Genomic DNA, 12500 nt, shown 5'->3' on the forward strand with positions numbered 1-12500 from the left:
CTGGCTGTCTCACTGTGTCTCCACATTTGTCCTCCTCCTGATCATCGAGCTGCTGGCCATCTACGTCCCCGACATCAGGAACGTCTTCGGAGTCGTGGGTGAGGGAATGTGTGTGTTTGTGTGTGTGTGTGTGTGTGTGTGTGTGTGTGTGTGTGTGTGTGTGTATATAGTAGTAATAATTCCTAGTAACTTTACTCTTTATTCTGTGTGTGTGTGTGTGTGTGTGTGTGTGTGTGTTTGTGCGCACACGTGTGTTCTCTCCAGGTTCCACTACCTCAACCTGCTTGCTGTTTGTGTATCCCGGTCTGTTTTATTTGCGTGTCAGTAATGACCACATCAGATCTTTCACATCAATCGGGGTGAGAATGAACGAACACACACACACACACACACACACACACACATATATAATATTATATATATATATATATATATATATATATATATATATATATATATATATATATATATATATATATGAGAACGTTAACTCATATTACTGTAAAAAGTAAAATCTCCCCCCCCCAGGCTGTTGCTCTCGTGATATTTGGTGTGTTTGTGGGTTTGCTGAGTCTGTCAGTCATCATCGTTTCCTGGGCACAGGCATCCTGACCTTGACCTTTTGACCTCTGACCTCTGCTTCCAGTCCTGCAAACATTTGCACAGTTACATCAACACTGAACAGATACATTTAAAGAGGAACTGTTATTACACTTAATTTGACAGGGGGATAGTTATTACTGTAACACAGAGAAAGTTTTACGCGATTAGACATAGCGACCGATATTTCCTCAGCACAGTTTACATACTTAGACAAGGGACAATTATTACTGTAACACACAGCGACAGGGGACCATTATTACTGTAACACACAGCGACAGGGGGGCCATTATTACTGTAACACACAGCGACAGGGGGGCCATTATTACTGTAACACACAGCGACAGGGGGACCATTATTACTGTAACACACAGCGACAGGGGGACCATTATTACTGTAACACACAGTGACAGGGGGACCATTATTACTGTAACACACAGCGACAGGGGGACCATTATTACTGTAACACACAGCTTTACCAAAGATGTTTTGGCTAGGATCAAGATATAACATACGATTATATATATATAATAATATCTTTATAAAGGAGTAAATTATTTATACATCAATGTTATTAAACCTTATGTGTTGAATATTGAGGTAAATGCCACTGATTAGTATTGCACTAAATAAATATTGCACATTGCAAAAATGTACATTTTGCTGATACATATCTGCGCCTCGTGTTTTAATATTAATCTCTCTCTCTCTCTCTCTCTCTCTCTCTCACACACACACACACACACACACACACACTCACAGTGGCTGAAACTCGAATTTCAATATTTAACACAGTTTTTAATGTTGATGTAGAAGTAATCTGCTGCTCGGCCGAGAAAGGTTTATTCTCAACATTTATATACATCTAATCGTCTCCTAAAGTGTGTGTGTGTGTGTGTGTGTGTGTGTGTGTGTTTAATGAATATTAAAAGGGAAATGCTGGTTTTTGTATAATTCATGTCTGTTTGGTTTTGATTTTAGATTTTATTTAATTTCTTCAGGATCTTCTGTGGACGCGCGGAGAGAGAGACCGTGTAAAACATTAAATATGAGGACCGTTATTACTGTAACACACATCAAGCAGGGGGAAAGTTATTACTGTAACACTAGACAGAGGAACCATCATTATTCCTTTAACACGAGGGAACCGTTATTAGTGCAACGCGCATTAGACAGGGGGACCGTATTTACTGTAACACTCATTAGCGAGGGGGACCGTATTTTCTGTGACACACATTTCATTAAAGGTCATCGCTGGTGTGTCAGCTGATTAAATGATTAACATCCTTTTTAAATGTGTTTCATCGATTGTGCTTTAATATCCTGCCACACGGGGGCGGTGTAATGATCATCTCTGTCTAGTAGCAGGCCTTGTGAGAGGCGGCTGTACCGCGTTATAATATAATACACTACACTGACGGGGAAAAGTTCCATCTGGCATCCTGAAAGCTCATTTGAAATGAGTGTATATTTTCAAAAATAAAATCAAATCACAATAAAAGATCAAACAATGTGTTAATAATGTGTTTTCAATACAGTACAGGCTGAACGGAATTTTCAAATGAACTGTCCATAGTGTCCCAACTTTTTCGGAATTGGGGTTGTAAAAGAATTCCTGAGGAGCCCATTTTTCTAAGAACCCTGCTGCACTGGTGATGCAGATTAGGAGGCTAATGTACTCCGTTCGAAATGGGTTCTTCAAGAGTTCTTTTAGAGTTCTGTTCTCATCCCTTCTGTTCTCCCTCTTTTCTGTTTCTCCTTGTTCTGTTCGGCTGTAGCCCTGCCCCTGTCCCTGTCCCTGCCCCTGCCCCGCCCAAACTCACAAAACCAGTGGCCTGGGGGATGTCATTTTACATGTTGGTCAGTGAAACGGCAAATTAGGTGGTTAGATAGTTATGGAATCTCCCAGTATCTCAGGCAACAGACTGAAGTCTGGATTACATGTCTACCAGTCCACCTGTCTACCAGTCCACCTGTCTACCAGTCCACCTGTCTACCAGTCCACCTGTCTACCAGTCCATCAGTCCACCAGTCTACCCACTACCAGTGCAAGGTCTCTGTGAGATTTAAAAATAGCCCATAGCAGCAGAGTTGCCAGATGTAAACAATTCCATCCCATTGCCACATATGACTACAATACATAGACTAGGAAATCCGACTAGGAAAAACCAGAAAAGATACTGCCCCACCAACTCGGAATTTCCTACTTCCACATGTAAACTAATCCAGTCTGAACAGATCTTTACACCACAATCTGGCAGCAGCGTGTGACGGGGTCTAAATGAATCTGGCAACACAAATGTCATAAGTGGAGCTGAATAAAAATGAACACAAAAATATATACTAGATTAGAAAACACTGACCAGCCATACATTAAGATGTTTGTGAGCTGACATTAAGATGACCTACACACACACACACACACACACACACACACACACACACACAGTTATGTCCATTTTTAAGAATTTGTTCTCATCTTCAACTGTCCAGTTTGTGCGAGTCTGTGCCCATGACAGCCTCAGAGTCCTGTTCTTGTCTGACAGGACTTGTCTTGGTGACGTGGTCTTCTGCTGTTGTAGCTCATCCGACCTCAAGGTTTGAGGTTTCGTTCATGCTGAGATGCTTTTCTGCTCACCGCGGTGGTACAGAGTCATTATATGAGTTGCCATCGACTTCCTGGCAACTCGAATCTATCTGGCAGAACTGGTGCTCGCTCGATGGTTTTTGTTTTTCGCACCGTTCTGTGTAAACTCTAGAGACTCTACAGCCGTGTGAGAAAATCCCAGGAGAAAACTCCAGTTTCTGAAATACTCAAACCAGTGTGAACTGAAGCTCTTGACTTGTATCAGCATGATTCTCTGGCATTGCTCTGCTGATACATGATTGGCTGAATGAATGTGCAGGCATCCAGCTGTTCTTATGAACGTGGACGGTGAGTGTACACACACAAACACACACACACACACACACACACACACACACACAAACACACACAACACCGGTATGTCCATTTTTACAGTCGTGACATGCTTTATACTGTCTTTAGTTTAGTTTTTAGTCTGAAAGCCTTTATATTTATTTATTTTAATACAAGTTATTTATATTATTCTTCTATACGAGCCCGAAGAAGCTTTTCTCATCTCAGGGGTAAAATATCAGCGGTGCATTAATGCGTTAAATCATGGAGTAAGCACTTCTGCTGTTTTGCCTACAAACAACACAACTCTGCCAAATAAATTGGCACCAACACACCTCAAACGCTGTGTGTGATGCGATCACCGAGCCCAGATCCTCGTTAGACCTGACTGACGGGGTGAAGGAGAAACCCAGGAACTTCAAAAACAATACAAAATGCTGAGCTGTAGCAAATGAAAGTTGCATGTAAATACAGGACATGAAAAGAACATCGTGTGTGTATTTATATATTAATGTCACATGACCAGAGCATTAACTTGGCCTAATCACCCTGCTGAAACAAACAAACAAACAAACAAACAAACAAACAAACAGTAGAAACCCCTCATAGGATTTGTATTGGTTTTACTGGAAACTGTAATGGTTCTTGTGGGTCTCTGCTGGTAATGTGTTTCATTCTACTGGTGGCATGTTATGTCTATACTTAATGGATACCATTAAGGACCAATAGAACGCCATTTGGTAATGGTTTTAATGGTTAACTGATGGTTTGTAATGGTATTTTAGATGGAAACCATCAGACTGTCTGTGGTGGGTTCTGTTGCCCCCCCCCCCCCCCCCCCGCTCCCCCCCCAGCAGGGTAGTTAATTACAAAAAGGTTTAGATCATGTACAATATAAAAGATATTAATGAAAATACAACTCTAAAGTTCATTTACATGTTTATTTATATTTTATTTTGGTTTCAGTTGTGTTTTAAACAGTTTCAGTTCGATGCACATTTATGCATTAATGCATGCACGAGCTCAGGGTTTGACACGCTGAGTGCTCTCACACTTCCTCTTTATGTCGAGTCTCTTCCGCACACACACACACACACACACACACACACACACACACAGAGAGAGAGAGAGAAGAAACTCTTCCTCCTTTCACTGTAATCACGACGCTACACCTGCTCGGGAGCAGCAGCAGCAGCAGCGGGAGCAGCAGGAGGTCCTCACACCGGAGTGCAGAGCGCAGGAGAGGGTCATGTCTCCGCGCAGCTCCTTCTGACCCTCGGCTTCCTCTTCCCTAGTTTTTGTTTTGTTTTGTTTTGTTTTGTTTTTGTGTTTGTTTACGCGGATAAGAAATGCGGTTCACCGGATCGCTGAAGGTGCGCGTGGGCGAGGCCGTGGACTTGAAGCCCACCAGCGCGTCCACGCGTCACGCCGCCGCCTTCGGCAAAGCCGCCTTGGGCCTCAACCTGAACCTGAACCTGGGCGCGCACGCGAGCCTGGACCCGTACGTGGTGGTGAAGGTGGACGAGCGCGCGGTGGGTCAGACGCGCTCCAAGCCGCGCACCAACGCGCCCACCTACAACGAGGAGTTCAGCGCGTGCGTGAGCCGCGCCACAAGCCTGGAGATCGCCGTCTTCCACGAGTCTCCCATCGGATACGACGACTTCGTGGCCAACTGCACCATCCACTTCGAGGACCTGAGGAAGAGCTCGAGCCCCGAGGAGACCTTCGAAGGATGGGTGAGTGTGTGTGTGTGTGTGTGTGTGTGTTGGACCTAATTTCGCACCAAGTGCTCTACAAGTTCTATTGGAGCCCTTTTGTTGGTTGTGTTAAACCCCTGGCGCTCAGATAAAGTGTACTAAAGTGTAAAAGTGTGTCTGTGCTGTCTCTGGGGAGATGGTACCGAGTGTGTAGTACGGTATAGAGTGTGCACCTTTAGTACCTTTTTATTATGTATATTTTACTGCTCTTACAGCTTTAAAAGTTAATTATGGTCCAATGAAATGATTTAAAGGTAAAGGTGCACTCCATCCGCCTGTCCAGGGTGAAGGATACTAAACATTATTAAAGGTACAAAGGATAAGAGAGAGAGAGAGAGAGAGAGAGAGAGAGAGAGAGAGAGAAAGGTACACTTCAGAACTCTTTTATCCTGTGTGTGTGTGTGTGTGTGTGTGTGTGTGTGTGTGTGTGTGTGGTGGAGAATGTACGGCTGGAAATATTCCCTGCTGAGAAATTGCTGATTTTACTGTAAGTTGTTTTATGAGGCGCAGGGGGCAGGGGTCCTCAAACATTCTGCAGCCGGGGACCTGTTTCTGGGCGGCAATTACTATGAGTACTTTGCAAGAGTGTGTGTGTGTGTGTGTGTGTGTGTGTGTGTGTGTGCGCACACCGGTTATCTCATACCGTACTGTCATAAATTGGTCTTTGATAACTCTGTGTTTGCTTTCTGTGACTCATTATTGAACACACACATGTTCACACATGTGCTCACACCCACCCACATACACACCCACACACCCACACACACACACACACACACACACACACACACAGTTTCAGCTAAACATCTTGTTGTGTGTGTGTGTGTGTGTGTGTAACCGGATTTTAGTGAATTATAGAGCTGTAATGTTGAACTTTGAAAGCGTTCAAGCAGCCTGTACTGAGGATGCGCTCACTGGATCACTGGATCACTGGATCTCTGGATCTCTGGATCTCTGGATCTCTGGACCACGCGCTCTTGCCTCCAGCCAGAATGAGAAGTAAACATGGCAGTACTGAAGGTGTCTGCAGGTGTTTTGTGATATATTTTGAGTCGGGGCTGGTGATGGGAGGATATGATACCGATATCACGATATTAACGTTATGATAGATTTAACGATACGGGAGAAAAAACACGTCTGTGGTTTCACGATGCTGAAGTTCATCAACGAAACGACTCTTTAAAATACATCTCTACACCGGTTTCATGTCATTTTCCTTATTCAGTGATTTTTATGAATATGGACTAAAAATAAACCTCTGAACTCGTTTGTTGAGCAAACCTTTTAAAGCTGATGATGTGATGCATACAGATCTCATATCTCCTCATATCCGTCTCATATCTCCTCATATCTCCTCTCCTTATATATTCAGCGTGACCTCTAATGGGATTAGTAGACTTTAAGTTGTTTTGGGGAAAATAGTTTGTATACGTTCACGTTACAGGAGGGAGGAATTCAAAACCGTCAGAGTTACACAACAAACAAGCGTTCAGGGTGTTTATGGTGGTTTTTTGGGGCAGGTTTTAACCTGCGAATGTGTGTGATGTTCGTCTGCTGCTCGAGATAGAGAGAGAGTGTGTGTGTGTGTGTGTGTGTGTGTGTGGCGGGGGGGTAGAGAGACACGAAATGTCAACAGATCCAATCACGTATTTAAAAAACAAAACAAAAAAAACCCTCCACCACCGGATTATAACTTCAAACCATATAAATGTAAGATATTGAACCTGAGATTGAACTGAAATACTGAATTATTATTTATTATGATGAAACCTGCATGGTGAGTGACGAGTGCTGACGGTGTTGGGGTGTGTTAATGCGCTGACGGTGTTGGAGTGTGTTAATGCGCTGACGGTGTTGGAGTGTGTTAATGCGCTGACGGTGTTGGAGTGTGTTAATGCGCTGACGGTGATGGAGTGTGTTGAGGCGGTGTTGGAGTGTGTTAATGCGCTGACGGTGTTGGAGTGTGTTGAGGCGGTGTTGGAGTGTGTTAATGCGCTGACGGTGTTGGAGTGTGTTAATGCGCTGACGGTGTTGGAGTGTGTTAATGCGCTGACGGTGTTGGAGTGTGTTGAGGTGGTGTTGGAGTGTGTTAATGCGCTGACGGTGTTGGAGTGTGTTGAGGCGGTGTTGGAGTGTGTTAATGCGCTGACGGTGTTGGAGTGTGTTGAGGCGGTGTTGGAGTGTGTTGAGGCGGTGTTGGGGTGTGTTAATGCGCTGACGGTGTTGGGGTGTGTTAATGCGCTGACGGTGTTGGAGTGTGTTGAGGCGGTGTTGGAGTGTGTTAATGCGCTGACGGTGTTGGAGTGTGTTAATGCGCTGACGGTGTTGGAGTGTGTTGAGGCGGTGTTGGAGTGTGTTAATGCGCTGACGGTGTTGGGGTGTGTTAATGCGCTGACGGTGTTGGAGTGTGTTGAGGTGGTGTTGGAGTGTGTTAATGCGCTGACGGTGTTGGAGTGTGTTGAGGCGGTGTTGGAGTGTGTTGAGGCGGTGTTGGAGTGTGTTGAGGCGGTGTTGGAGTGTGTTGAGGCGGTGTTGGAGTGTGTTAATGCGCTGACGGTGTTGGAGTGTGTTAATGCGCTGACGGTGTTGGAGTGTGTTAATGCGCTGACGGTGTTGGAGTGTGTTAATGCGCTGACGGTGTTGGAGTGTGTTGAGGCGGTGTTGGAGTGTGTTGAGGCGGTGTTGGGGTGTGTTAATGCGCTGACGGTGTTGGGGTGTGTTAATGCGCTGACGGTGTTGGAGTGTGTTGAGGCGGTGTTGGAGTGTGTTAATGCGCTGACGGTGTTGGAGTGTGTTAATGCGCTGACGGTGTTGGAGTGTGTTAATGCGCTGACGGTGTTGGAGTGTGTTGAGGTGGTGTTGGAGTGTGTTAATGCGCTGACGGTGTTGGAGTGTGTTAATGCGCTGACGGTGTTGGAGTGTGTTGAGGCGGTGTTGGAGTGTGTTAATGCGCTGACGGTGTTGGAGTGTGTTAATGCGCTGACGGTGTTGGAGTGTGTTGAGGCGGTGTTGGAGTGTGTTAATGCGCTGACGGTGTTGGAGTGTGTTGAGGCGGTGTTGGAGTGTGTTGAGGCGGTGTTGGAGTGTGTTGAGGCGGTGTTGGAGTGTGTTAATGCGCTGACGGTGTTGGAGTGTGTTAATGCGCTGACGGTGTTGGAGTGTGTTGAGGTGCTGGCGGTGTTGGAGTGTGTTGAGGCGGTGTTGGAGTGTGTTAATGCGCTGACGGTGTTGGAGTGTGTTAATGCGCTGACGGTGTTGGAGTGTGTTGAGGCGGTGTTGGAGTGTGTTAATGCGCTGACGGTGTTGGAGTGTGTTGAGGCGGTGTTGGAGTGTGTTGAGGCGGTGTTGGGGTGTGTTAATGCGCTGACGGTGTTGGGGTGTGTTAATGCGCTGACGGTGTTGGAGTGTGTTGAGGCGGTGTTGGAGTGTGTTAATGCGCTGACGGTGTTGGAGTGTGTTAATGCGCTGACGGTGTTGGAGTGTGTTGAGGCGGTGTTGGAGTGTGTTAATGCGCTGACGGTGTTGGGGTGTGTTAATGCGCTGACGGTGTTGGAGTGTGTTGAGGTGGTGTTGGAGTGTGTTAATGCGCTGACGGTGTTGGAGTGTGTTGAGGCGGTGTTGGAGTGTGTTGAGGCGGTGTTGGAGTGTGTTGAGGCGGTGTTGGAGTGTGTTGAGGCGGTGTTGGAGTGTGTTAATGCGCTGACGGTGTTGGAGTGTGTTAATGCGCTGACGGTGTTGGAGTGTGTTAATGCGCTGACGGTGTTGGAGTGTGTTAATGCGCTGACGGTGTTGGAGTGTGTTGAGGCGGTGTTGGAGTGTGTTGAGGCGGTGTTGGGGTGTGTTAATGCGCTGACGGTGTTGGGGTGTGTTAATGCGCTGACGGTGTTGGAGTGTGTTGAGGCGGTGTTGGAGTGTGTTAATGCGCTGACGGTGTTGGAGTGTGTTAATGCGCTGACGGTGTTGGAGTGTGTTAATGCGCTGACGGTGTTGGAGTGTGTTGAGGTGGTGTTGGAGTGTGTTAATGCGCTGACGGTGTTGGAGTGTGTTAATGCGCTGACGGTGTTGGAGTGTGTTGAGGCGGTGTTGGAGTGTGTTAATGCGCTGACGGTGTTGGAGTGTGTTAATGCGCTGACGGTGTTGGAGTGTGTTGAGGCGGTGTTGGAGTGTGTTAATGCGCTGACGGTGTTGGAGTGTGTTGAGGCGGTGTTGGAGTGTGTTGAGGCGGTGTTGGAGTGTGTTGAGGCGGTGTTGGAGTGTGTTAATGCGCTGACGGTGTTGGAGTGTGTTAATGCGCTGACGGTGTTGGAGTGTGTTGAGGTGCTGGCGGTGTTGGAGTGTGTTGAGGCGGTGTTGGAGTGTGTTAATGCGCTGACGGTGTTGGAGTGTGTTAATGCGCTGACGGTGTTGGAGTGTGTTAATGCGCTGACGGTGTTGGAGTGTGTTAATGCGCTGACGGTGTTGGAGTGTGTTAATGCGCTGACGGTGTTGGAGTGTGTTGAGGCGGTGTTGGAGTGTGTTAATGCGCTGACGGTGTTGGAGTGTGTTAATGCGCTGACGGTGTTGGAGTGTGTTGAGGCGGTGTTGGAGTGTGTTAATGCGCTGACGGTGTTGGAGTGTGTTAATGCGCTGACGGTGTTGGAGTGTGTTGAGGCGGTGTTGGAGTGTGTTAATGCGCTGACGGTGTTGGAGTGTGTTGAGGCGGTGTTGGAGTGTGTTAATGCGCTGACGGTGTTGGAGTGTGTTAATGCGCTGACTAGCTTCTGCACGTCTAGGGAATAAAATTTGGTTCATTAGCGTACATTTTCTTCTCAGGACCCGCTGCAGCGAGTGTGCGAGTTCTGTCTCCTGTGCGAGCTTGGTTTGTTCTGTCTCGACCTCGCCACAGGAACGGGAAATGTCCTCAAGTATCATCTCCGCACGTGCCGGTGATGGGTTACGTTAGAGACACGGCGTCCGAAGGAGAAGTAAAAGTAGCCGCTGTAGAATTCGGAGAAAGTGACAGTCGAACTGAGAGCAAGCGACGAGTTCAAATCAGACGCTTCATTTTCAAGAAGTCACACTAGTGCCCAAACCTTCCGGCGTTTTCAGCGGCCCGAGTCGTTCGGTCAGTCATCTGAATCGTTTAAATGATTCCCTTAAGTGATCTGTTCACCATGTTGTTCAGCTGAAAGGGTTTATATCCCCCCCGATCATAATCGCCAGGAATCACTCTTACTGCTCCGTGTTTTATAACGTGCTCGTATTTATGTACGTATTCGTGATAATTACTTTTCACTCACACACACACACACACACACACACACACACAATCCAACATAGACCACTATGGCATGCACTAAAACTCTGTAAACAAGAAAACACACAATTTAATTTAAGGCCAGAGACAAATGACAAATGCATGAATAAAGCAGCACAAATAAACAAATAAACAAACAAACAAATAAATAAATAAGGATCTTGCGCACGCTTCGCAGCGTTATGGTTACCTGACCTCATCTCAGTGTTTCCTCTCTGATCAGGAACGCTCGTTTACCGCCGATCACGCTGTACACTGCACTTTTATACAGTATAAAACGAATCCCTCGGTCAAACACGCTTCAGGTACAGCGTCAGCGCGGGGAGTGTACCTCCACCTGTAAAACCTCTCATTGGACCACAATCAGCCACAAGGGCGCCAAAACTTCTGGAGCTGGTTGTAGATATTTTGTATATGATATTTGATAAATGTAGAGGTAATAAAAATGACAGCATATATACAGTAAGTGTGTGTGTGTGTGTGTGAGAATACAGGATGTTCATGCTGAGAACACTGACCATATTTAGTCTTTTAATCATCACTGTGCTACTTCTCTGTCTTTGTGTGTGTGTGTGTGTGTGTGTGTGTGTGTGTGTGTGTGTGTGTGTCTGTGTGTGTGTGGGGGTGGGGGGGTTGTGCAAGTGTCTGTGGTTTTCGGACTATAGAACAACTGCAGGAGGTGAGAACATGACTTTTCACACACACACACACACACACACACACACACACACACACACACACACAAGGAGTCTGCTAATGAGATATTCATGTATAATGTTGTTATTCGTAAATATTGTTGTTATTGAACAATTGATCTGTAAATCTACCACACACACACACACACACACACACACACACACACACACAGCTGGGCACTGAAGTGCCAACTGTGCGTCTTTGTGCTGTACATGTGCATTTCCTTCACTGCTCTGCTTTGCATGACCACAACACATACACACACATACACACACATATATACACACACACACACACACACATATACACACACACACACACGGCCTCTTATTTAGGCAGCTGCTCCACTTGTGTCCCCTTTTTTTTTTGGTTTAAATCAACCAAAAGAGTCAGCACTTTAGAGTGTGAGTGTGTGTGTGTGTGTGTGTGTGTGTGTGTGTGTGTGTGTGTGTGTGTGAGGTAAAGGTTACAAGAACATTATATTTAGTATGAAGTCACGTCAGCAGCAAATGATTCCGATTCAGCTTCATGGAAACTTTCCTCTAACATACAGACAATTGCTGTATGTGCACATGTGTGTGTGTGTGTGTGTGAGTGTGTGTGTGTGAGTGTGTGAGTGTGTGTGTGTGTGAGTGAGAGAGGGGATGTACAAAGTGTGAACGGGGGCATCTTGAAGGGTATTTCAAGTGAGTGATTATTTTTAACCAACCTTTATCCTCCTATGTATGCGCGCACGCACACACACACACACACACGCGCACACACACACACTAGAGTGTGCATAGACTAACTCGTTAGTGTACGTGATCACTTCACGCAGCTGTGGAGTCTCTTGGTGTGAGGTGAGGGTGTGTTCAGTCTCGCCTTCCTGAAGGATCTCCTCCTGCACTCCTTTTGATTGTCGTTTGAAGTGAAAATGTAAACGATAGCGCGTGCACTCGTGGCGGGGCGAGTTTGTGAAGCAGCCGTTTCGAGCCGCGGGTTGCGCATGACCGTCCAATCACAATCCTGCTCAGCTAGATTAGAGTCAGACGGGCTGATCCTGACTCGTCCTGGAGGTTGGAGTTGAACGTGGAGTTCAGATCTCCCGGACGCTGCTGTAGACGTCACGTCCTTCATCTATCGCTGATCTACACGCCGTTTTCTCTCAGAGTCTGAGTCAGAGATTTCAGCTGAGCCGCTCGTCCACGTCACAGTAAATAATGTCACGATTCACGGGTTTATTATTTTA

General features: G+C 46.2%; 2 protein-coding genes across 5 annotated transcripts in view; both read left to right on the forward strand.

Moving 5' to 3' along the window:
- Positions 1-1554, forward strand: part of slc38a6 (solute carrier family 38 member 6) — an 8299-nt gene extending 6745 nt beyond the window's left edge. For all 3 annotated transcript variants that reach the window (XM_017463532.3, XM_017463534.3, XM_017463533.3), the window contains 3 exons: positions 1-98; positions 265-359; positions 529-1554. The exon at positions 1-98 is cut by the window's left edge and continues 47 nt beyond it. In XM_017463532.3, the coding sequence (XP_017319021.1) occupies positions 1-98; positions 265-359; positions 529-612 (277 nt within the window). In that variant the 3' untranslated portion in view covers positions 613-1554. The remainder of the gene's footprint in view (positions 99-264; positions 360-528) is intronic.
- A 3047-nt stretch (positions 1555-4601) lies between these two features.
- prkcha (protein kinase C, eta, a) overlaps positions 4602-12500 on the forward strand; it is a 22079-nt gene continuing 14180 nt past the window's right edge. The window contains exon 1 of one of the 2 annotated variants that reach the window (XM_053679228.1): positions 4602-5256. In XM_053679228.1, coding sequence (XP_053535203.1) covers positions 4870-5256 — 387 coding nt within the window. In that variant the 5' untranslated portion in view covers positions 4602-4869. Of the gene's footprint in view, positions 5257-6100; positions 6298-12500 lie in introns of those variants that run through there. The other variant, XM_053679229.1, reaches the window with a different exon arrangement.

Source organism: Ictalurus punctatus, chromosome 3, assembly GCF_001660625.3.
Source record: "Ictalurus punctatus breed USDA103 chromosome 3, Coco_2.0, whole genome shotgun sequence".
In the NCBI taxonomy this organism is placed as follows: domain Eukaryota; kingdom Metazoa; phylum Chordata; class Actinopteri; order Siluriformes; family Ictaluridae; genus Ictalurus; species Ictalurus punctatus.